The sequence below is a fragment of the Ahaetulla prasina genome, chromosome 1 (genome assembly GCF_028640845.1).
Source record: "Ahaetulla prasina isolate Xishuangbanna chromosome 1, ASM2864084v1, whole genome shotgun sequence".
NCBI classification, from domain to species: Eukaryota; Metazoa; Chordata; class Lepidosauria; order Squamata; family Colubridae; genus Ahaetulla; species Ahaetulla prasina.
In genome coordinates this window covers 268,971,405-268,998,209 of record NC_080539.1, presented here as the reverse complement: position 1 = coordinate 268,998,209, position 26,805 = coordinate 268,971,405, and the positions used below count along the sequence as shown (strand labels likewise).

The window sequence follows — 26,805 nt, the reverse complement described above, 5'->3', positions numbered from 1 at the left end:
TTGCATCCCTGAGGTCACATGATCAAAATTCAGAGGCTTGACAACTAATTCATACTTACGACAGTTGCAGTGTCCTGGGATCATGCAATCAGCTTTTGCAACCGTCTGACCAGAAAAATCAATGGGGAAGCCTGATTCACTTAACAAACTGGGTTACTAAGGTAACAACTACAATCATTCACTTAACAATTGTGGCAAGAAAGGTCTTAAAAGGGGGCGAAATGTACTTAATAAATGTCTCATTTAGCAGCATAAATTTTGGGCTCAATTGTGATTGTAAAACAAGGACTACCTGTAACCCAAACCATAACAATTTTTTAAAAAATTTAAAACCATTACAAAAAAAACCACCCTACACCAGCAGGAGAGCGCATTCCATTTCCCTAGCAATACAGCCTCTTAGCAAGTCCCATTCCCATGTCATGAGATCTCCAGACCATATGACAAAGCCAAGTTTTCAGGCTTTTCTGGAAGACCAACAAGATGAGGGTTAACCCAACCTCAGAAACAATAATCTTCTAGAGGATAGGTACTGTGGCAGAAAATGCTGCCTTCCAGTCTCCCATCAGATACATTGCTTTGTTGATAATAATAATATTTTAATTTGTATACCGCCCTTCTCCCGAAGGACTCAGGGCGGTGAACAACCAAATAAAATACAAAAAAACAAACACATACAATATTAAGAACAACCCTTAAAAAACTTATTCAATTGGCCAAAAATTTAAAATACAATTACACCCTATAAAATTACAAAAATTTAAAACCCATTAAATCAAATTAAAATTTTAAAAATCAAGCCAGTCCAGCAATACGAAATAAATAGGTTTTAAGGTGCTTGCAATATGCCTTTATTTTATTATGTATTTATTTTTATATTTTACTGTTGTAAACTGTTAGTTTCAAGGTTCACAGTATATATCACTGGGCAAACTGTCAGGGAGGCTAATTCATCTATCTCTATTTTTATCTTCAGAATCAGGAATGATTTGAACATTTATATCTGTGAAAAATGGAGCATGTAATTTATTTTACTAATCAATAATGTACAATTTTCTAGAGTATAATTTAGCATACATATTTTATGAGGAAGTTAGAATTATGTATTCATCACAGGTAGTTCAATGGCACTTTCTTCCATCTATTAAAATATGTACACTCATAAAATGTAATACCACCTAATTAACCCTCCATAGTAATTAAACTTTTGGGACTATATTATAGATAAATAAATCTATTACCGGTATCTCTTCTGGAAGCACTGCTGCCTTACTTTCCACTTGGATGCAGTTTGGGGGTTAGCACACACATAATGAAAGTAACAAACTACTTTGCAATTGGAAGAACTGTGGTTTAAGTTTATGATTGTTTATGTAACATAAAATTAGCACATTCAGTGCTAATTACAGGTCCTGAAACAAAATGAAGGAAGATAGCCATATAGCTGTCTTAAATCACTTGTCCTTTGTAAAGCACCTAGCCAAAATCTTTAGCATTATATATAATGAAACATCTAATTATTTTTGGAAAGCAGAGTACAAATATGGATAACATGTATTTTTAATTTGACTTAGATTTTTTTTTAGTTAAATATACTTTCAACCACAATATACCATCTTGTATGTGAATTATTAATTTATTTCAAATAGGCAAAATGTATTATATCCCCAAAGTTATTTTTTTTTCTGATATGAGTTTTTTTTAGTGAAAAAAATCCTAATGCAAAAGAAATTGATACTTCAACCCACTTTTTACAATCATTTTTGGACTTAAATCTTTTTGTATTGAAGAACACCAAATAAGATAAGAAGACTGAATTGGATAAGTTCAGACTTAATAAATTCATATGTACAATACTTATAAAACTCAGCCTTATATGTTTCTGGGTTTTAATGTTAAACCAGAGTACTAAGTATTGTATACTAAATAATATCAACAAAGCCTAAATTTAACTATGGTTTGAAATGGTTTTCCAAATACAGTCAAACTAATGCTAGTGTGTTAAAACTAATCCCATTCCTGATGACAAGCAAAAAATAAAATATTGCATATGCAACTAGGGTAAAACTTTGGAGTTTCATAGACTACTATTGCTACTATCAGAAGCCGTCTTCTTTATCTAATGAGTTGGTTGTTTAAAAACATGATACATAATTGTTTATAAATACATTAACTACAGAATTAGAATTTATCATGTAATTTGTCAGTTGGAATCATTCCAGATAGACTCAATTTAGGGCCCAGTCAAGGAAAATAAAAGTCCAAAACCTATTGTTTTGCAAAATCTACCCAAAATCATTTTAGATATTGTTTCAGTTGCAAGTTATCCAAATGCATCAGAAAGTCAACTAGCTTCTTTTATGACATCTTTTCAAGGAAATATCAAGGCTATATTGAAAAAAATCTGGTTGCTTAAAATAAACCATATAGTTTGCAAATAGTAAATTTACCTTAAAGGAATATTTGCGATTTATATGATCTTCAGGTCCCACAGGTGAAATTACATAACTAGGTAATGGTATACTTCCAAGGACAGATTCTTCTCTGCTATCTTTTAAATGAAATAAATAATCAAATTTCAATTTTTAAAAAAATTAAAACACAATATACTTACAGCAAAATTAACTGGTGTGCTCCAAAAATTTAAATATAGTAAGTGAAGGACTTACCTTGTTCATTTGGGATTGACGTGATTGAGCAAAAATAGACATACATGATAGTTCCACCACATGATCAATAGCACAGGAGCTACTAAATGTTCACTAGATTCAAATGCTACTTTCCAGTTGAGAAAGTAAGTACTTTAAAAACTAAGGAAGGCCCTAGGTTTAATCTTTTGCATTTCCAATAAAAAGAATAGTGAATTGAGGGTTAGAATAAAATGTTATCTAACCCTCTATAAAGAAGATTCCAATTTCTGCCCATATTACTAAATATACTGCAAATACACTGTAGTATGTAATTTGTTGTAAATTACTTCCCAACAATATAAAAAAATATAGTCCAATGTTCTGTTTCTAACAGTCTTCAGTTCATCCTTGCAAAGCTTAAAGCAGAGAATGGAATAGTAATTTTTCAGCTTGGAATTGTCTCCCCTCTCCTATTAAGTTTCATACCAATTCAAGGTCCTTGATCATGACAATAACCAAATGATTACTCTTCTAATTCATTTATACATTCTATTAAACTACTGTCATCCATTTTTCAGACAAAACTGCACAGCTAACATATGATAGAAATGAAGTATGTATGAAGAACGCAAACTGAAGCATTAAGTGTCCACTTCACATTTAAATAAGAAGATCAAGGCCTTTGTACATTTCAGTTTGCTCTAATTATTCATTCTTTAATGTAATCATGCAACATTGTTCACAAGGTTAAAAGTATTCAAAAGAAAAAGAGTGAAGATGTATGCGGCACCTGAATAAATAAATAATTTTTTTTTTCGCTTTCTCTACATGAAGAATACATACAATACTTGATCTGTCAGTGTAATATCAGAAATGCACATATATAAAATACAACAGCCATTGAGGATAACCTTCCTCAAATATCATATTCACCCAAACAAAAGATAAGTTAAATTCCAAATGGCTAAGCCCAAATAAGGAGTGGATTAAAAAATATATATAAGCAGGTCTTGTATGTTGCTTGTGCAAAAATCTTGTGCCCACTTTGTTAACCCAGGCTTGCCAACTAGAAGCCAATCTTGGAGATTCCTTCCACAATAAATGTGGATATATGACACACCAATGTATATGTACATATCATATCTACACATCAGTGTATATGTATCCACATAAGCAAGCATTTATCTATAACTGTTAAAAGTCTCAGTCCCAAAAAGGGGAAAGGCCAGAATAAAACAAGTATTAAATAAAGTAGTCCACCTGGACTACTGCAATACTCTCTACATGGGGCTCCCCTTGAAGGGCACCCGGAAGGGCTCCCCTTGAAGGGCGCCCGGAAGCTCCAACTGGTCCAGAATGCGGCCGCGCGGGTGATAGAGGGAGCGCCTCGTGGTTCCCATGTGACACCTCTCCTGCGTGGTCTGCACTGGCTTCCGGTGGTCTTTCGGGTGCAATTCAAGGTGTTGGTTACCACCTTAAAAGCGCTCCATGGCATAGGACCGGGTTACTTACGGGACCGCCTAATGCCACCAATAACCTCCCATCGACCTGTGCACTCCCACAGGGAGGGCCTCCTCAGGGTGCCGTCGGTCAAATAATGTCGACTGGCGGCCCCCAGGGGGAGGGCCTTCTCTGTGGGGGCTCCTGCCCTCTGGAATGAGCTGTCTCCGGGGCTTTGTCAACTCCCCGACCTCCGGACCTTTCACCGCGAGCTGAAGACTTTCTTGTTCCATCGTGCAGGGCTAGCTTAACTGCAGTTTTTAATGGGGCTTTTTATTTTTATTTTAGTTTTTTTGCCATTAATTGAATTAGTTTTTTATATTGTTTTTAAATTTGTATTATATGTGTCTTTTAACTGGCTGTTAACCGCCCTGAGTCCTTTGGGAGAAGGGCGGTATACAAATTTAATTAATTAATTAATTAATTAATGACTAATTAAAATGAATTGTCTGAAAAATATATTGTACATATTCATATCTGAATATCTGAATGCTGGTAGGCAGAGGCAGAATTTTTTTTTCTTGTTTTCCTCCCCAAAAACTAATGTGCATCTTATACTCTGGAGTGTCTTCTACTCTGAAAAATATGGTATAGTCATTGTATCTCTACTATTTTTAATAGCTGTCTTTTATTCTTAAGGAATGCAGCACAGCTTCCTAAATTAATTGGTAAGTATTTGAGGGAAATGTCTATGGAGATTCTCAGTCATCCAGGTCATGGTTGTCCCAAAAGTGCATTTTCAACAGGCAACTGGACTTGCTAGTTTTTCTTTGAAGACGTTTCACTTCTCATCCAAGAAGCTTCTTCTTCCCCACCATCCAGTCAGATGTAAAGAAGCTTCTTGGATGAGAAGTGAAACCTCTTCAAAGAAAAACCAGAAAGTCTAGTTGCCTATTTGAGGGGAAAGCATCCTCCTCATATATGGTAAATATGGTAAGTGGGAAATAAAAAGCTGATTTCTATATTCTCCAGAGACGATTATTTTTTTATTTATTTTAAGCAACAGAAGCAATATGCAGTTAGGTCACAGTTGCAGAAATATTTTTAAACAAAAATTTATATTCACTAACCTTTGTAATAAAATAAACAGTAATCTGCCAGCACAAACCACCTTCTTTTCCATAATCTCATTCCAGAGCTATCCTGAAAAACAAATGACAATAGGTATCTATTATGTTTCCCCGAAAATAAGACCCTGTCTTATATTTTTTAAACCCTGAAATAAGCACTAGGCCTTATTGCCATGCGCTCAAAAGCCCAATTGGGCTTATTATCAGGGAATGTCTTATTTTGGGGAAAACAGGGTAGCAAAAAGTTAGAATAAAATAACACAGAAATATACTAAATAAAATTTGGAATGACTATGTGCCTCTTTAATGTATGAAAATCTGCTTAAAAAGAGCCAGCTATCATAGCATATCATAATCAAGCCTACTTCTGAATGTTTTACAGCTCTCCTAGAAGACAGGGAAAGTTAGAAATTAGCATAAAGAAATTAGCACACTGGAAGAAGAGCCTGTATTTTGTTAGAAATGATTAATGCACATGTAATAGACATGGACAAGAACCTCATACAATATGCTTTGTCCCACTTTTGTTCCACTGTAATTTTATATACATAAATTTGTTAATATATCATTATGAATATCAGCATGGTTTAACAGCAGGAATATACTTCTTAATTACAGTATATACTACATCCCAAAAGTAGACTTTATTACTATGAAGAATTTTGGGTTTACCAACATGAGGTGTAATAAAAAAAAAGGGTACATGACCCCAGATTTACAATTTTGGATTGATGATGTATGTGAACTGACTCTACTGGTGTAAAAGAAAGATTGATCAGAAAGATTCAGTATGATTAAAGATTAATGATGTGTTTAAAAATGGGTTGAATGACTTTCCTCATAGTTATTATAGTATGCTTTTCTCATTTTATCTTTTCTATTTTAGTTCATTTCTTCTTTTATCCCCCCTTCTTTATAAATTAAAGCAACTTTTTAAAAAATATATAATACTCACTTGTTTGTGAAGCCAGCCTCTGACCACAACAGGAATATTAGGGTTTCTCCTTATAGCTTGATCCCTTTTCCCAAAGCTATGAACTTTATTGCTAGATTTTACTAACTAAAAAAAAAAAAGCATATACAAATTAAGTAAGTACGAAAGAACTATATTTAGGATTAACTCGAAAGAAACAGTGGAATAATACAAGGACTGATATTCTACTTTTGATAGTGTAATTCACACTACTAATTGATTAAGTATTAACAAAATAGCAGAAGCAAACACTTGACAACATCATAATAATGAACTATTGAATGACAAATTCACAACTTTTCAGTCCTTCAAATCTTATTGCTTTGAGGTAGTAAAAAGAAAAGTGAAATACAGGTAGTATTTGATTTACAATCACAATTCAGCACAAATTTTCTATTCGTAAGCAAGACAGCTAAGGGAATTTTGTCCTGTTTTACGACCTTTTTTGACACAGTTGCTAAGTGAATCACTGCAGTTGTTAAGTGAATATGCACATATACACATATTTATATATTTATACTCTGACTGCTAGTTTTCTGTTTTAATATTCATGTGAACCTACTGAATAATGTTTCAATAAGATCAGAACAAAGATACTTTGGATACAAAAGCTGTACAGGATGACCAGACTGAGCTTGAGGGAGGGATCAAACGTCATCAGTCTCGAATCCCTTCGTGCTCAGAAAAGATCTAAGTCCAAACCACCTTGAATTTTGTTGACTCTTATTTACTGCCAATTTGCTTTGACTTTTCAGTAATTCAGATCCTTGCAAGGAGTCTTAGTATGCAATACACCTGTACTCATTTGAACTGCCTTTTCTACTGATTTCCTGCATTTGAAAAAAGCCCTAATATAAATTTTCATTCATAAATGAAAAAAGAACAAGCAAAATATTAAAGTGCCATAACTGGCCATTTGATGCTATCGTACAATTTTCTTGGGAACATTTTCAAGTTATTTTGGGATTTATAATTGAGCTTGCAAGAATAAAATATAAAAATACCCAATTTATTATTTTTATATATCTATTTGTCTTGCATAATAGGACAGTTATTCTTATTTTTGTATTAACGGTTTTCATTAAAATATTTGCTCTCTGGGATATAAAACAGTGTTTTCCTAGAAGTGTTTACATCAACCTTCCATCCACATAAGAGATGCCTATAAGACTAATAATTTGGATTTTTTTTTGCCCAGAAGAATCAACTGTAAATCCAAGCACCAAAATATATTTTAAACAAATGCTTAGTTCAAGAGCACAAGAGCAATGCACTCTTGGGATCAATCCTCTACACACCTTTAAGAACACAGAAAATAGGTAAGAGGCATATGTCTACCCATCCATGAATTTCTACGGAATTAATATAGTAGAGTTAGCACAATGCCCCCAAATACAGCTCATTCTCTTATTATGCTACATTTCACAAATTTCATTAAAAACTCAAATTTACCTTGGATCCAAGTTTTGTATCTGTAGTGGATGTAGTTACAGCAGTAGATGTTTCACTGACCATACTTGAAGGTCTTTGGTTTATCTGATGTTTGGACATATGTGAATTATGCCTGAAAGAAAGAACTCACAATTTAATTGATTGTTAATCTTTTTTTTAAACTGTGATACGAGGATGAACTAACTCTGCAAATGTTTCCATGTTTCTAGCTCACCAGTTCAATAAACAGCTTAAGCTAGATGAAACATCATTCATATCATTAAAAATGGTAAAACCTTCAAATAAAATGTTATTCCTGATGGCTTACAACCCGTATAGTTTTCTTAGCAGCAATACAGTGGTTTGCTATTGTGTTTCTCCAGCATGTTTTTTTAACTTCCCAGTTTATTTTACAGACCCTGGAATCCTTTGAAAGTCTCTTAATTCTCTTTAATATTTACATCCTAATCAGGCCTGGCCCTTCCAAGGTCCAAAAAGGCTCAGTCAGGTGGTGCTGGGTAATTGCATAATTGGCTTTGAAAGACGAAAGTATAGTCCTGGGAATGTAATCCAGATTAGGCCTGCCATAGGAGCAAAGATTGCAACTTTCCCACCAAACTCTAAATCTAAACTGAAGTCCGCACTCTCCAATTTACTTCCTAAAACATTTTTTAAAATTAACGCAATAAATATAGTCCTCAACTTACAACTGTTCATTGAACAATGGTTCAAAGTTGTGATGGTTTTGGAAAAAGGAATCTATGACCTATCCTTGAAGTCATGTGCATGGTCATGTGGTTGCCATTTTGGGCACTTGGTAAGTGGCTTGCATTTACAATGGTTACAGCATCTTGCATAATCATGTGATCGTGATTTGCGATCTCCCAGTTGACATCTCACAAGCAAAATCAATTGGAGAAGCCAGATTTGCTTAACAACCACATGATTTGTTTAAAAACCATGTGATTTGCTTAATAATTGTGATAGAAATGGTCATAAAATTGAGTTTGGTCATATGAAGACTTGCTTAATGACCGCATCGTTTAGTGATCAAAACTCCAGTCCTAATTGCAGTTGTAAATCGAGCACTAGCTGTGTGTTTTGGTCTTAAATGTTTTCGGAACTAAAATAGATTAAAAGAACAATAACTGGTGAATAACAAGGATGTTCTACCTTACTAACAGAAAATATTGCTACATAAAATTAATTATTTCCTGCAGAATCAAATCTTAACAAAATCATATTTAACTAATTACATTATATTTATTTCATAAACATAAATTGGACATTACACAATATTAGAATAAATCTTCCTGAATGAAAATATTCTTATTTATTGAAATAATGTTAATTTAAAAGTTTACTTTTTAAAATATTTTCATACCACTCCTTCCACCCCCCTCATTTACAGCTCAATTGCGAACATACCTAATACCCCTTCTTCCTCCTATTTTTCACCCTAATGATAACCTTGTGATGTAATTTGGGCTAAAAGAGATTGACTGGCCCAAAGTCATCCAGTTGGTTTCTCATGTCTAAAATGGGACTAGAACTCTCCTGTTTTCTAGCCCAGCACCTTCTTTGTTTTTTACTTTTAAAAAAACCTTTTGAACCTATGCTGAATAACATTGTGTTTTAAGAGTATAATTAGGAACCTAGTTCTTTTTTTAGTTTGAATTTATTCTCTTTTCCTGCAGCTTATAAATGTAATTGTAATATGGAACATATGTCTCAACCTCTGTTGTTGTTTTGCCAAATTAAAATGCTCATGCCATATTGCTGGGGTATAAAACTCGCGTAGTCACAGCATCGGCACATGACATATCGTGACTTTTCCCTTCACTAAACCAGGTGTGGGCATGGCCAGTGTGACACATCCGGCCTACCAGCCGTGACTTTGAGACCCCTACCATATTGCATTTTAAATATTCAAGCAACAGCACAGGTCGCAAAAGAAAAGATGAGACTTAAATTAGCAACATGACAATTTTCCATCAAGGGTTATGGCTAAATGAAGTCATGGGGTATAACATATTGCTGCACTGAAATCTCACTACTCTTATCTAGCTTAACACAGCCAAATAAAAGGTCTGACAAACATGATGTCCAGAATGTTTCCATTGTTGTCACTGATATTCAATCAAGGAATACATAAAAACAGGCAAACTAAAACAGTTACTGGGTCATTGTTTATTATTTCTCTTATAAAAGACCAAACTATCAGGAGAAAGCAGCTAGTGAAACCATGACAATGAATTTCATGGCTTCACTCAAGCCAAGAGAAGATTAACTGCCATCTATCTTCAATTTAATTCTTCAATACAACCATTTAAACTGATAGTATATTTTAAGGATATGGAGGGGGTTTTTTAATGAGAAATTTATTTTTCCACAATTACAAAACATATGTTTGTTAAAGGTATAAAACCTTTTTAAATATCGCAAATATAATACTGTACACGAACAATATTAAAGCAAGGATGAAATATGTTCATAGCATTTTCAAACAGATGATCTTTTGTTTTCTTATGTTTGTATATGAGGAAAATACATAAAGAGTTGCATTTTCTTTACTTCTATCTTTGTTTTAGCACAAATCAATATTGGGAAGACTGCCCTTTTTTTTCTTGCTAACTTGTGCATTTTTTGAAAAGGAATATACAACTCTTTTCAAGCTGAGGGTTTACTGGGCCTTTGAACAGCTTGATGAGAAATGTGGTGGGAGACTGCCAAGACAGAGAACTGAAAAGGACTAGAACAAAAACTAAAATGAGGTTCATTGTCATTCAATTAATTAAATGATATGTGTATTATTATTCATATGTATCTAATAATTTTCCCCTTGCCACAATACAAAATGTAATTCAGCCTCAGTTTTTTAATGGAAGAAAGTATTTTTATTTTTGGAGCCTGGGATGAAAGAGTAATATAATGGAAAAAATTGTTCCATCATTCATTCATAAGCAATTGGAATGAAACAACAGTAGACACTAATAGACAGTTATAGAGTAAGATTGTAGAATTTCAACTACTAATTAAAGGTTAAGAATAGTTATTAGATGTGTAAGGCAAATCAATCTACAGTACTTACTCCTCTTGTAAAATGAACTCCACGTTTTCTGGGGAAAACTGGCCAGTCACTGGATGTTTAAATGTGGTAGTTTGGTGGTTGTGGCTGAAAGGAAAATCAAAAACTAGTTCAATACCAAAATAAGCACAAATAACGTAAAATAACATTTTACAAAAATCTTATTACACCTGAATGGCTTCTGCTTTGAACATGTAAGTTTCTTGCACTAAGCTGGAGAGATGAGATACCAATAGTTTTCTGAACGTATTATAGATCTACCAGTTATTTTCAACCTGTAACAAGGATCCAATTATTATGCTCCAACTTCTGATATTTAAGAAAAATAAGCAATGCATGTTTCTATACTTGCTTTCAAAAATATTGTTTTTGTTTTTGAAAGATTAAGTTATTAACTTTTGTTTCTCCTAAATCTTTGGCGTTGCACTTGCTACACAGTGCAGTGTGTTCTCACCCTATGGCTTCAGGAAATCTATGATTGGTCAGTAAATAATGGCAAGACCTGGAGTGCTAGATGGTTCAATAGCAAAAAAAAAAAGGCAAAGGACATCATCCTGTGGAATAGAAGAGACTGATGGCGGGGAAGGAGCAGCACCCAGGATCACAGTATAGGTAGTCCTCAGCTTAACAACAGTTCGTTTAGTGACCATTCAAAGTTACAATGGCACCGAAAAAAATGACTTATGACCATTTTTCACACTTATGACCATTGCATTTTCATGGTCATGTGATCAAAATTCAGACGCTTGGCAATAGCGTAAATATGACTCATGTTTATGATGGTTGCAGTGTCCTGGAGTCACCTTTTGTGACAAGGGAAGTCAATGGGGAAACTAAATTCACTTAACAGCCGGGCTACTAACTTAGCAACTGTTGTGATCCACTTAACAACTGAGGCAAGAAAAGTTATCAAATGGGTCGAAACTTAACAAATGTCTCACTTAACAACATAAATTTTGGGCTCAATTGTGGTGGTAAGTCAAGGACTATCTGTACTTTGAATTCTGGAGAAAGAAGGGGGGCATATGACAAAAGCCACAAGGTGGGCTGAATTCCTGCCACTTCTTCCACAGTTCCAGTGGAAACCCTGCAAAATTCTCTGATTTTTGGGTGTTTCTTCAGGAGCAGCAATTGAGCTGATTAACTTTCAAAACTAATTGGATCAGGACCAATGGAAGTGCCAGGGCACTGTAGGGACGCAGGATTATCTACTGGACTTCATTGTTGGGCAGACTTCATTACTAGACTTCATAAAGCAGATTTAAATAAACAATGACAACTACAGTTCCAGGGCTCCTTTAAAAAGCAAGGAAACCTGCACACCATTCATTTAAATTCACAATACTTGCACATGCTTAACTGGGAAAATTAAGTTTCAAACTGATTTTAGTGTCGCTTACAAGAAGAACACGAAGGAGTGCAGAGTTGTATTTTAAAACCATTTTTGGGGGGGTGGGGTCTAGCCCTCTGCAAAGAGGGGTCTTCTTGAATTTGGACTCGTTTTTCTAATTGTTGCATACAATAAATAACATAATAAGACTGGTAGATTATTGGATTGTCCTGCAGTGTGGAATTTTTTCTGTTCTCTGAGCTAGGCTGTTTGCCTGCAGGTGTTTAAGGCATTGATGATATTAACTAGTTATCTACAATCAAGCAATCAAGCTCAGAAAGCATCAAGAACTCTGCAATTCAATTCTGAGCTACAGATACTCGCTGCTGTTATCCTGAAATCCTACAGAAGGTCTGCCACCGCTCACTTCTTTGAAAATTGTTGCAGTTCCACTTCACATTTTCTTTGTTGATTTAAAATCTTGTCACAATTCCATATCACTGGCCACAGCATGCTTATTAGTTCTTTTGTGTGTATTTTTTGGGAGGCTTCCGAGATAACTGGACAGTTGCTATGTACAGCAAGTTGCCACTGTTGCTGCATTTATGTTTAATTGAATAAGTTTACTTTGCTACCGTATTTGAGGTGTGGGGAACAGAACACTAGCTTCTACAACTTTATAGAAAAATACATCCACACCCGTGTCCATGTATACCACAGGCACACACAACTGCATCACGGAATTCGGACAAATATTTAAACTGGCTGAAGTTCACTTGAACAAGACATACTTGCTTATAGAGGTCAGCTGATCTTTTCTGCCAGTAAGATGCCTTCACATTCTTTATTTCCTAGCTGGTTAATTATTCATGCAAGGCTCAAGGTTAACTGCGCATTGTTAAAGACTAGGATCTAATCAGTTGGAGTACAACTATTCAGAGAAAAAGGTTTACAGCCGGCTGTGCATATCCATGTTTGACAGGTTAATTCCTATGTGAACATAAACTGCTTGTTTGTTTTTTATATATATTCCACATCCCTTTTATCTCTTAACTAAAATTTGATACCCATCTAAAATGATTTATAAAAATGTATATATAAATATGAAATTAGATTCATTCACATAATTAAAAGCAAAGTGCTCCAAAAGTACTGTATCCATTTAAAGTACTGTAATATAGGTTGGTTATTCAGAATAGATTAATTCTATTCTAATAATGGATATTTTATATAACAATATTCTAATAATAAAATGGTTCTGAATTACACATAACAATTTTCTAGAGTCAAGTCTAACATTTTAAGCAGGTTCAATTGTTTGAATGAAAATTTTCTTTCTTTTGACATTTCTTTCTTCCAACAACAAACACCTATGTTATATACAGTGTATAAATAATGATCAGCATTCTTGGATTTTTAGCTATTTGCACCAAGAGCATATTTAGAATCCATTCGGCCAGTTTTTTAATCTTCCCTTCACCACAAATGCTGACGAATCAGTAAAGAAAGCCAAAATGTATTATGGGTTTAAACTTCCAAATATATTTGTCTTTATTTATTTATTTATTTATTATTTATTTTTCACATTTATATACCGCCCTATCTCCCTAGGGACTCAGGGCGGTTCACAGGCAATTAAAAATACATATAAATACAAACTAAAATGACACGTAAAAAACTTATTCCATAGCCGAATTGTTAAAAAACAGTATAAATAATAAAAACCCATTTAAAACCAGTAAATTTAAAATCTAATCCAGTCCCGCGCAGATAAATAAGTGTGTTTTAAACTCGTGACGGAAGGTTCGGAGGTCCGGAAGTTGACGAAGTCCTGGAGGGAGTTCGTTCCAGAGGGTGGGAGCCCCCACAGAGAAGGCCCTTCCCCTGGGTGTCGCCAGACGGCACTGCCTAGCTGACGGCACCCTGAGGAGTCCCTCTCTGTGAGAGCGCACGGGTCGGTGAGAGGTATTCGGTAGCAGTAGGCGGTCCCGTAAATAGCCCGGCCCTATGCCATGGAGCGCTTTAAAGATTGTCACCAAAACCTTGAAGCGCACCCGGAAGGCCACAGGTAGCCAGTGCAGTCTGCGCAGGATAGGTGTCACGCGGGAGCCACGAGGGGCTCCCTCTATCACCCGCGCAGCCGCGTTCTGGACTAACTGAAGCCTCCGGATGCCCCTCAAGGGGAGCCCCATGTAGAGAGCATTGCAGTAATCCAGACGATACGTCACGAGGGCGTGAGTGACCGTGCATAAGGCACCCCGGTCTAGAAAGGGGCGCAACTGGCGTACCAGGCGAATCTGGTGGAAAGCTCTCCTGGAGACGGCCGTCAAATGATCTTCAAAAGACAGCCGTTCATCCAGGAGGACGCCCAAGTTGCGCACCCTCTCCATCGGGGCCAATGACTCGCCCCCAACAGTCAGCCGTGGACTCAGCTGACTGTACCGGGATGCCGGCATCCACAGCCACTCTGTCTTGGAGGGATTGAGCTTGAGCCTGTTTCTCCCCATCCAGACCCGTACGGCTTCCAAACACCGGGACAGCACTTCGATAGCTTCATTGGGGTGGCCCGGTGTGGAAACGTACAGCTGGGTGTCATCAGCGTACAGCTGGTACCTCACACCGAAGCCACTGATGATCTCACCCAGCGGCTTCATCTAGGTGTTGAACAGGAGGGCGAGAATCGGCCCTGCGGCACCCCACAAGTGAGGCGCCTCGGGGCCGACCTCTGCCCCCCTGCGACCGGTCGGAGAGATAGGAGGAGAACCACCGATAAACGGTGCCTCCCACTCCCAATCCCTCCAACCGGCGCAGCAGGATACCATGGTCGATGGTATCAAAAGCCGCTGAGAGGTCTAATAGGACCAGGGCAGAGGAACAACCCCTATCCCTGGCCCTCCAGAGATCATCTGGTGTCACAAAACTCTTCACTGTCTTCATTTCTATTAATAAAATACACTCTGGCAGAACTGCCACATCATTTTGGATTTAGCTTTCTAAAATCAGCCTCTAACGTCTCATATAATTTAAAAGCAATTATTTATTATGTTTTACTGTCATAAAGTAATAAACCTCACCCAAAAGCCTACTGCATACCCATTTCTGAAATATTGCTTCTACATTTGCATGCAGTAGTAATTACAAAAATACTATCCGATATTTACATCTTATCATATTTTTGTAACCATTATTTTAAATACTTTATGTATGCCTATTCATGCTAAAATACAGGAAAAGCTAGAACTGCTAGCAAACAGATATATTTTGGGATTGGAATTCAAGACCATCTAACCATGCCTGACAGAAATTTATTAAAAATTCATTTTTAAGACCCATTTGGGATAGTGGCAGCTGAAAGCTAACAATGTTGCTAGGTTTTGAATATTTTAAAGACAGTAACTATGGGTATTGGTATTAGCAGCTGATGCCTGCCTGCTTGTAGCCTTTCTACTGCAGCTACAGATTTGTGTCTTTATCTTTCATAACAATAGGTTGCATGCCATTAATTTCGTTACTTCAAGGAGTCTGGCTTAAAGTGTTATTCATGAATGTTCTAGAGCAGGATTGTCAAACTAGCGGCCCACGGGCTAGATGCGTCATGCACAGGCCATGCCCACTCCAGCTCCACAAAGGGAAAAACATTGTGATACGTCATGTGACAGCAGTGTGACACAGCGAGTTTGACACCCGTGTTCTAGAGTTACATTAATATGGTAAAATATCAGCTTAAGAACATATGTTTAAAACTTCACCTCTGTATTCTCAATTCTTTTGTGAAAGGAATTTAGTATCATTTGGTATGATGGTATCATTTTGTGCCTTCAATCTTAAATAACTTATTTTCATTGTTCTCTTTTTAATGTTTTATCTTTTTTACACTCTGCAATTTTTTTTTTACTTCAGGTATGCACAGTGGTTACTCAAAAGATATTCTCAAATATGTTTGCAAAGGATTTAAAAAACAACAAGAAATAGGAACTCAATATTATTTTGGGAAATCCACTGGCATTTTTAGAGTTCTGCTCTGAAAAGATATTCATTCTTCTAGCTTTGTTTCCAGAATGATTTACATTTTGCACCCATTATTTTGGTGCATTGCTGCATGGAAAGGAATCATACTGAAGTATCCTTGGGGATCAATGAACAGGTCACGTTTCCCCCTTGAGGTGAAAGTACTGGGATTAATGCTTAACAGAATGGAAGAGTAACTAGATTTTAAAAGAATATCCTAAATTAAATTATCAGGACTATTATTGCAGCAGATGAAAATTTCAATTACATTATTCAGAAAAATGAATGATATTTAGAAAGGTTATACTTTTTGCTATCAGTTTTCCATGGCAAATTGATTAAGAATTAATACCTAGTCAATATAATGTTACTGATTTGTAGCTCAACATTAAAAAAAACCTCTAGAAATGAGGTGGGTTAGTTTTGAAGGGCTTTGTAACTGTTAAATGGAAGAATCTATGATTCATTAAAAAAAAAAGTATCTCTCCTAAATGAATGTAGTGTGCCCGAGGAGGAAAAGGAGGAAGAGGGGGGAGGGGGGAGGAGAAGAAGAGGAAGAAGGAGGAGGAGGAGGAGGAGAGGAAGACCACCTTAATTTGCTAACTACCAGATTCATCAGCTATAGCCATTGTTTGCCAAATGGACATCTATATATTTACAAATACAAGGTGATTAGAATAAAACATTATACCAGAGGTTTTGGTAATTGAGACTTTTATTACAACCTTCTTGTACTATTGCTGCAAACTGTCAACTACAACCCCTAGATCCCCCAACATTTATAATTGTTGTTGTTTTATTTGCATTTATATCCCGCCCTTCTCCGAAGACTCAGGGTGGCTTACACTATGTCAAGCAATAGTCTTCATCCATTTGTATATTATATACAAATAGTTGAGTTTACTTTATTTATTAGCACTGGGCCATATCAAAGTGCAGAGTTCCAGACACAAATTACTAAAATCTGATAAAAACAATTTAAAATAGAATTGGATAAAATAAGATTTAAAATGAAATTCGAATAAAATACAATAATTTAATATATAAATACATAAAATACAATAAAATTATATTTTGGTGTCACCCCTACAATCTACCCCAATCAATCCCACAACATTCATAGCAAAATAAGAAATGGGTGGTGTGAAATGATTACTCTTAAATCTGTGCTCTTTATTACATTTGTGTATTACATATGCAGAAAAATAGTAATTTTATCAACAGATCATTGCATAGGCGTCTCAAGACAGTATTCAAGAAAGTAGTGTTCATCTAAAAGTTGCAACATCCAAATGATAATTTTGCACAAAACTGGGCACTTGGGACCATAGTATTATCTTTTATAGGATCCATATACATGTGCAACAGCTGCTGTAGAAGTACCCATGGCCTTTATAGCTCTTACATAACAGAAAATATTTGTAAAATATATTTTGTGCTAAAACATATAGGAAAGACAGTGAGATCCTGAGCAACATTCACAATGTCTCTTACAAATAAATTGTGTGAAGTCAGGACAGAATAGAAGTGAGTGATTGTCTAATTCCAATATATTTAACAGCTGAAGTAATAATTGTAGAAGCACAATATCCTATGGCAGGTGAACAAAGACAATGAAGAATAAAATGGATCTAAGAACAGACAGCTGGCATAGAAAGCTGAAATATTTAACTCGTGTGTGGAATAATGTAAGTATAAGTTCTGGTATCTATGATGCATTTATCTCATGCACATGTGCATATCTGATGTACAATCAACCACATGGGACATGAAATTCCCCTTATCAAATTATGCTTCAGAAATTGAGGTAAAGCCTTCTCAACACTTACTACAGGTATACAATTGGGAAAAATATAGCATAATAAAAATAAGATTCCCAGAGTGATTTAGGCTGATTGTTAATGGATTATGAAAGGACCTTTGTATTCACCATTCCTAAAAACAGAGTTATGAATGTCTGTAATATCTGCAATAATTTCAACCTTTAAAAACTCCATACATTATATTAGTAGTGCCACACTGACTATATCAAATGATAATTTCTAAAAGCATCAAGAGTATTTTATGATCCAAATGATTATAGATGTCATAACTAGATAATATTATACAAACCAAAAGCACAGATATGCCAGATATCTGATGTTTGAAATCACAATGAATGCTCGGCTTCTAGGAATTCCTACCATTTTTGGATTTACCTTGTCTAGGATGCTCAAACCTTCCCTGTTGACTAAGGACAGATTCAGACATAGTTTCAACTAGAAAACTGTGAGCAAATCCTAGATCAAGTTAAATCCTCAAACTCTAGGAAATACATGTCATGACATTACAATCCAAGCGTCTGTTTTTCTATCATATAAAAGTGCATAGGGTGCAGAATTTATGTTGTAATGATGTAATATGTATTTCTTCACTTCTCTCCCTTAACCTCTGTCATGGATGCCCATGGTCAGGATATAGTATCAGCGCAAGGAACTGTTGTGGTCTGCCGCCGGCCTGCAAAGCTGGCAGCAGAGTTGGACAGTGAGGAAGCTGGGGAGGAACATGGGCCAATCCTGGAGTTTGAGGAAGGTTCGGATGAGGGCTCTGCATCAGAGGCAGAGATGGGGCCTGGGCCATCTGGGAGTTATGTTCGGACTGCGGAGCCTCCAGAGTCGGACATCAGTGAGGCAGAGGAACAGGAGCAGCCTGTTCCCAGTGCGTGCATGCGCAGAGCTGCCAGAAGGCAAGAACAGTTAAAACAAAAGTGTCAACTCGGGAATAGGGCTTGGAGATAATTGGCCCCTCCCATAAGACATAAAGGAGGAGCAAAAGCACGAGGACCTCTGCAGGAAGCAACTGTTGTTCGTGCTGGCCGGTTTCAAGACTCCAGCTCCATGTTGACTCTGTGTTCCATGTGGCTTTGCAAAGTTAATTGCCAATTAGGTTTTGGCAGGGTGTCAAGGGAGATAAAGGTGGGTGTTTATCAGCCTTACCCCAAAGAACTGTGGCAGGCTTCTGTCGGACTCTATACAACTATCATCTGTGAATGAACAGATTGAGAATGAACAGGCTCTGAATGAGCAGAATTCACAACCATTGAAATAAAAGGAGAGTTTTTGGGACTCCTTGTGTGCTGTTACTGTATCAGGAAGCCTAGGTCAGAACAAGAACAGAGTCAACAGGTTTAATATATACAAATGAGAACCCAAAGAACTATGAAAAGAGATAAGTTACATCACAAAAATTGAAACAGAAATTTCAAAGGGGTAAAGATCCAAGTAGCTTTTAGGACGTGCTATTGTAATATGCAAAGGAAGATGGAGGATGAAAGCTAAGAAATATGTACAATGACTGTATACATATTTCTAACATCAAGCAAGCAAAAAAAACCAACCCATATTCCTGCCAAGAATGTCAACAAATAGAGAAAAATAACAAGAGAAGAAAAGTGTGCTAAAGAGATTTTCTCCTGCAGAGAAATCAATGACAAACTTAGAGAAGGCCACAAGGAAAAGTGTTAAAGCTGAGCATTGAGAAAAAATGATGGTCAACTGAAAAAAAATTTTTAGAGAGTTGGTATTAAAGACATTACTGGAACGTCTTTGAATATGAATAATTACATATGTTGGCAGAAATATGAGTCAGCAAGATAGTGTCTAACTACTAATGAATAAAATATTTTTATTTCCTGTGAACATAACTATTTTTCCTGCTGAACACACTACCTACCGGTATCTGAAATCTATTTATAGTTCTGCCTATTGGGCATCAAATACTTTCAATGATCTGATTGAGTTTTCTCAAAACCAATTTACTGTAGCAGTAAATCTCAAGCCAAACATTTCACAAGCATATTGATGATTACAATTTTTTGAAAGTCAAAAATAAGACAATGTAAGACAAAAACATGACAATTATTTTTCAAATATCTGGCAATTATGGCAAAAAGTAACAATTGGTGCTATCTTGTTTCAAATGCATATAAACTATCCAGCTGTAACAGTAGTGGGTTTCAATTTCAGTTGCTACCAGTTTGCTCGTGGGCACACTGACATGTGCATGACACTTCTGCGCATGCGCAGAGACCTCCGCGCAGGTGGGCGAAGCCTACCACCGTTGCTGCTACTGGTTCACCTGATGCAGGGCAAACCGGTAGCAACCCATCACTGAGCTATAGAGTACTTATTTGTAACATCTGAATCACACTTACATTTTCAGAAGAATAGGTAGACCTCGACTTATAACCACAACTGAGCCCAACATTTTCACTGCTAAGCAAGATAGTTGCTAATTGAGTTGTGCCACATTTTCTGACCCTTTTTGCCACAGTTATTAAACAAATCACTGCAGTTGTAAGTGAAACATGCAGTAGTTAAGCAAATCTGTCTTCCCCCATTGACTTTGCTTGTCAGAAGCTAGCTGGGAAGGTTGGAAATTTACTTTATTTATTTTAGGAAATTTATATTGCCACCTATTCGCACATGGGAATATAAAAATCTCATATATAGAATAGAATAATAGAATAGAATTTTTTATTGGCCAAGTGTGATTGGACACACAAGGAATTTGCCTTGGTGCATACGCTCTCAGTGTACATAAAAGAAAAGATACGTTCATCAAGAATCATAAGGTACAACACTTAATGATAGTCACAGGGAAACATTCAATATAAATCTTAAGGATACCAGCAACACGGTTACAGTCATACAGTTATAAGTGGGAGGAGATGAGTGATAGGAACAATGAGAAGATGAATACTAATGCAGACTTAGTAACTAGTTTGACAGTGTTGAGGGAAATTATTTGTTTAGCAGAATGATGGCGTTCTGGAAGAAACTGTTCTTGTGTCTAGTTGTTCTGATGTGCAGTGCTCTATAGCGTTGTTTTGAGGGTAGAGTTGAAACAGTTTATGTCCAGGATGCGAGGGGTCTGTAAATATTTTCAAAGCCCTCTTTTTGACTCGTGCAGTATACAGGTCCTCAATGGAGGGCAGGTTGGTAGTAACTGTTTTTTCTGCAGTTCTAATTCTGAAGTCTGTGTCTGTCTTGTTGGGTTGCAGAACCAAACCAGACAATTATAGAGGTGCAGATGACAAGACTCAATAATAACAAACATCCACATTTTCATTCAGAAAATTTTGTTCAATAGATTATAATCATTCTTTTTAAAAAAGTATTTACCTTCATGCTGTCATCAAATATCACCATGGCAACTATAAAAATCTTCCGTTAACTAGGAAGACAACAGAAATTTAATTACTGCAATTCATTTTGCAGTTCAAATGAAAATGTTTTAAAATGTTGCCAACAGTAAAGATATAGCCAATGTAATTAAGATTTCAGTGAAACTGCATCATGAATAAAATTGCTTTATACAAATTTACTTTTACATTTTGTGCAATTTATGTCTATCTATTTACCCACTGAATTTTTATTAAGATGATTTATTGCTTATTAACATATGAGGGCCAAAGTACTTAAGCTAAGTTATCCCAAGTGCTCCTAGTAAAAAGAAAAAAAAAACCTATACTTCAGAGTCAATTATATAGTAGGAAAGCACTCAAATGCTTCTTTGAATGTGTTGTTTTAAAGTATATAAGGAATGTGAAAAACTTAACTGGGGAAAAAGCAGGAAAATTGGAACAAGGTGATAGTGGATTTGACGTAGCCTCTTAGAATAGAATAACAAAGTTGGAAAGGATCTTGGAGGTCTTCTAGTCCAACCACCTGCTAAAGTAGGAGACTCTGGCAACTCATTTTAGACATATGGCTGTCCAATCTCTTCTTAAAAACCTCCATTGATGGGGCAGCCACAACTTCTGACCGCAAGCCCTTCCAATTCTAACTGTAAGGAAATTTCTCATTTCTAGGTTGGCTCTCTCTTTGATGAGTTTCCATTCATTACTTCTTATCCTGCTTCCATCAGGTGCTTTGAGAGTAGTCCTTACTTAAGGACCAGTTACTTAATCCCATTCTGGCAGAAAATAGCAAGTTACACCCATTGGATTTGCTTAACGACTGCAGTTATTCACTTTAAAACCATCAGAAAAACAGTTGTAAAATTGAGTGAGGTCACATGATGACAGTAATGACAACGAAAACTCCCAGGTCACTTTTAGTAGTTAAGCAAGGACTACTTGTGTTCTACAGAATTCATGTTTAAGGATCAGGTTGATTTCTTTTTTACGTTATCAAAGTTTTAAAAATGCAGTCTTGATGGAAAGTTCCTTTGCCTTAGATTGCAAGGGTGTATCTATAATAAGAAGTTAATCAATGCAATATGAAGATAGGAACCATTTATACTTTGCATCTCAGAGACTGCTTTGCCCTCCTTGCCAGATCAAACAGAGAGGTCCTTCTTAAGATCCTACACCCACATGAAATGCAGAAGATGTGAATAGGAAGGCAGGCCTTCTCAGTTATGGCAAGGATATCCCAGACCAGACTCCTCTTAGGGTGGGGCTGGAGTCTCTCCTCCCCTCCAGAAAAGGGGTGTGTCAGGTAGGACCAACACCCGTTTTCCTGATAGGGGACTCAAGACTCCAGGCATGGGACTTACCAAAGCAGGTCGTCCTCACGGGTGGGTACCTGTCTGGTCCCGGTTGCTGGGCGTCTCCAGTACATGCTGTAGGACTCTCCTGCCAAATGTGGTCTCTGCCGAGGCATAAGAAACCAGCCGGTAGTGGCATATAAATGGTGACGGAGTTGTCCAGGTCACCACCTGGCAGATCTCTTCCACCGAAGCCTGTGTCACCCAGGCTGCCGTGGTAGCTGCACTTCTGGTGGAGTGGGCGCTAATCACCCTAGGTCTTGGCAAGGATTGTATGTCATAAGCTCTGGCAATAGTCGCCTGCAGCAACCTGCCTACTATGGAAGCCGAAAGTTTCTGTTCCATCGTGGCTGGTAAATAAGACACAAAAAGTGTTTCCGTTTTCCGGAAGACCTTCGTTCTTTTTATATAGATATGCAAGGCCCTCTGCACATTCAGAGTGTGCCATACATACACTCACTTCTCTGGAGTGAGGCGAATTGGGGCAGAAATCCAGCAAAATCAATTCCTGTGCCCAATGAAATCAGGAGTTGATCTTGGGCATAAAGGCAGGATCCAGCCGCAATACAACTCAATCTGTGTGAAAAATACATAATTCTTCCCTCACGGAGAGCACGGCCAGCTCCAATATTTTCCTGGTCGATATTATGGCCACGAGATAAAAATCACCTTTTATGTTAAAAAAAGTCAGGTGGACAGTCCTGAGTGGTTCGAAAGGAGCTTTGGTGAGCGCCTATAACACTTTAGAGAGATCCTAAGTAGGATACCAGTGAACCACCATAGATCTTAAACTGGTGCCCCCCCCTTAGAAACCTCCACACCTCCGGGTGCTGTGCTATCGAGTCACTTGCTCCACAGGACAAAACTGAAGCCAAAGCTGCTACCTGCCTATGGAGAACCAACGGGGCCAACCCCTTCTCTACACTATCTTGAAGAAAGTCTAACAGTTGTGGAACTGAGACTCAGGTGGTCTCAATGGTCCATCTGGTGCACCACTCACAAAAAGCCTGCCAGGTGGCATCATCGTTTGTGTTGTGACGGTCGCCTCACAGCCTGTATCATCCAAATAACGCCGGAGGAAAAGTTCCGCTCCTTCAGAAGTCTCTGCTCAGTCAAATGCAACCATTGTGGATCCAGATGGTAGATGGGACTCTGGCTGACGGAGACCCTGTCGGGCGGAATCCTCCACAGTGTGGCAATCGACAGGCTGACCATGGATCTATGAACCATAGACCCAATGTGGGGCTATGAGAATCACTTCTGCCTTGTCTCAAAATCTGACTGACCACCCGTGGTATCAACGCCATGGGCATTGACTCCCTCCGACCCCTGTGCTGGGAATCTGGAGAAGAAGCGAGGCAGTTGACTATTTGCCGGTGATGTGAAAAAGTCTATGATAAGCTGACCGAATCGAACCACAATCTCCTTGAACAATTCTGGCAGCAAGTACCATTCCGAATGGTCTATGGTGGCCCTGCTCAACCAATCTGCCTGCACATTGTTTGAGCCCAAAATGTGCTCTGCTTTGATAGATATTAAGTGCTTCTCTGCCCAGCAACAGAGAAGCCTCGCCTCTCCAAGCCTGGACCTTGTTGGTTTACGTGAGCCTTGGCGGCTACGTTGTCAGTCAACAGGAGCATGTGATAGCCCGCAATCTGGTCCTTGAATTTCCTGAGAGCCAAGCATGCTGCCCTCAGTTTTAGTCAATTTATGCTCCGTGGTGACTCTGTTCTTGACCACGTCCCCTGGGCCGCTAAATTTTGGCAATGGGCACCCCAGCCCTCCAGACTGGTGTTCGATGTGACCAGCAGACAGTTCTGGTCCCTGAAATAACAACCCTTTTCCATGTGACTGGACACCCACCAACAGAAGTATGTCAACACTGCCAACGGAACCCGGACTCTGGCAGGGGAATTGCCCCAGCCCGACCTCTGAAATGGCAGTAAAAACCACTGCAGAGGTTGTGCATGGAGCCTTGCCTAAGGCACTACATTTATGCAAGAAATCATCTTGCCTAATAAGATTGACAGTATGGCCAGTGACACTACTCTGGTTGAGTGAACTAATGCTATCATGCTCCTGATGCTTTCCAGTCTCTCTGGGGACAGGAAAACCTGACAGCTTACAATATTGATTATCGTCCCCCAGATGTAACAGGTGATTTGTTGGCGTGGGATGGTTTTTTCCCACATTGAGGGAGAAGCCATGGGCCTGTAGACAGCGTAATGTGACCCCTAAGTCCTCCTCCACTCGTGCGTGTAATGTTGATTGGACCAGAATGTTGTTCAGATAGGTTTGTTTCCGGACAGGTCTGGCCCTGAGTGAAGCCACCAGCACTGCCAAGATCTTTGTAAATACTCTGGGCGCTGATGCTAGACCAAACAGGAGGGCTCAATACTGGAGATGTTTGCCCTTGTAGCAAAATCTCAGGTACTGCCTGCGGTGTGGGGCAATCAGGACGTGTAAGTACACCTCTGTGAGGTTGATGGAGGTCAAGATGTCTCCCTTCAGAACATTCTCCAAGAGAATGTAGAGAATGCATCTTGAACCTCCGATACCTCAGATATTTGTTCAGGCCCTTGAGGTTTAGAATTGGTCACACACACCACCTCGAGGTCTTTTGGATGATGAATAACATGGAATAATACCTGTGTCCCCGCTGTTCTGTTGGAACGGGTTCCACCACCCTTATCTCTAGCAAATGCTGGATGGCGGTATCCAGGAGCCTTCATTTGGCCACATCCTGTGATGTGGGACAACGGATGAAAAACCTTGGGGGGAGAGATTCCATGGAGAGATCAGATGTTATGGTCTCCCATACCCACACTTTGGTGGTGGTATGCTCCCATTGGTCTGCAAATAGATCTAGTCAGCCATCTATGGGAGCCCTGTCCCTGGAGTCAGAAAGGGTGGTGAAAAGAGCAATTGCTCCCCCCACAAAATGGCTGCTTATTTGAGGGACACAATCTGTTTCTATCTGGGAACTGATACTATCCTGGCTGATAGCCCTGTCCCTGTGCGAACCCCCTCTGGGACCTGGCAAAATTCGACCCCCCGCCCCATAGGGACGAAAATAAGGTCTTCTAAATGGTGCCACGGAATGGCTATCAAAACGCCACGATAAAGTCAGCAAAATGTTCCTCTTGTCCCAGGCTTCTATCAATATTGGGTCCAAAGACTCGCCGAATAACCTGGACCCTTTGAATGGAGCAGGCGTGAGTCTCCACTTTTGCCTGGAGTCTGCCTGCCAGTGCCCGAGCCAAAGCAGGCATCTGGCTGTAACAGCAGATGCAATGGCCCGGGCTCCATTGAGAGTAGCATCTGCCATAAATTCTGCGACCACCACTACTTTATTAAAATCTTGATATGTCCTCACATCCGTGGCCAGCACCCTCTCTTCCATATGTTTTAGCCAAAGCAAGGATGCCCTGGTAAAGAAAGATGCGGCTGTTGCTGCCTTGATCCCCCAGGCTGCCATCTGGTGTGCCTTACAGAGTGCAAGCTCCAGCCTGTGCTCTTCTGGCTTCAACACCTCCTCAGCCTTTGCAAATGCCACTGATGGGGATGCTAAAGCAATCACTGGCTCATTAACCACTGGAACCTTTAAGAGCTCAGTGAGATCAGGAGCCGTGTTATAAAATTTTCTCTCGTATGAGGTCATGTTTGGATATGCCCCCAGTGGAGGACCACTGCTTGTGGAACATATCTAAAAATAATTGGGGCGCCGGAATAATTTCCACTTCGATAGTGGGTTCAGCAAAGAGCAACTCAGCCAGATCCTGAGCTGCTCATGTTACTTCCAGACCAGTAGTAGTCATTCCCAACCTTGTAGGAATTTGCCTTAAATAGCAGGGCTTTGAACAAGTGAGGCCTGACCAGCCCCTTGAACACGGCTGTTCCGGCATCAGGCCCTCCTCATCCAACAACTCCTGATCCAATTGGGACCCCTGCATGGACAAGGAGTCTCCGGTCTCAGAAGCTGAGTCCGAGGAGCAAGAACTTTTCTGGGACACTGACCATCTCTGTTTTGTAAACGGATGGTATCTGTCCTGAATGGGCCCCTCAGACCTCACTGTGTTGTGTCTGCGCCCCCCGAGCCAGAGGCAGGGCAGGTGGAGGAGATAATGAGGCCTCCGTCCCCTGACTCTTTCCCCCCCAGGTCACGCCTCCAGACCCAGCTGATGGCAATCAGGCCTGGCTGGACCCTAGGTTTCGTAGGCAGGAGAGGCGGGAACAACAGAAGC

At 38.4% G+C, this 26,805-nt stretch overlaps 1 protein-coding gene and 1 long non-coding RNA gene across 15 annotated transcripts in view; one reads left to right on the top strand and one right to left on the bottom strand.

Moving 5' to 3' along the window:
- Positions 1-16,135, top strand: part of LOC131185887 (uncharacterized) — a 52,276-nt gene extending 36,141 nt beyond the window's left edge. For 3 of the 4 annotated variants that reach the window (XR_009152246.1, XR_009152250.1, XR_009152249.1), the window contains one exon: positions 7,372-7,616. This is a non-coding gene — a long non-coding RNA (uncharacterized LOC131185887). Of the gene's footprint in view, positions 1-7,371; positions 7,617-15,922 lie in introns of those variants that run through there. The other variant, XR_009152248.1, reaches the window with a different exon arrangement.
- PLEKHA7 (pleckstrin homology domain containing A7) overlaps positions 1-26,805 on the bottom strand; it is a 152,127-nt gene that overhangs the window by 49,251 nt on the left and 76,071 nt on the right. For all 11 annotated transcript variants that reach the window (XR_009152237.1, XM_058158766.1, XM_058158780.1 and 8 more), the window contains 5 exons: positions 10,696-10,779; positions 7,626-7,737; positions 6,156-6,260; positions 5,201-5,273; positions 2,451-2,551 (listed from right to left, as the gene is read on the bottom strand). Coding sequence is in view for 10 of the 11 variants with exons in the window: in XM_058158766.1 (XP_058014749.1) it covers positions 2,451-2,551; positions 5,201-5,273; positions 6,156-6,260; positions 7,626-7,737; positions 10,696-10,779 (475 nt within the window). In the remaining variant the exon portion in view is untranslated. The remainder of the gene's footprint in view (positions 1-2,450; positions 2,552-5,200; positions 5,274-6,155; positions 6,261-7,625; positions 7,738-10,695; positions 10,780-26,805) is intronic.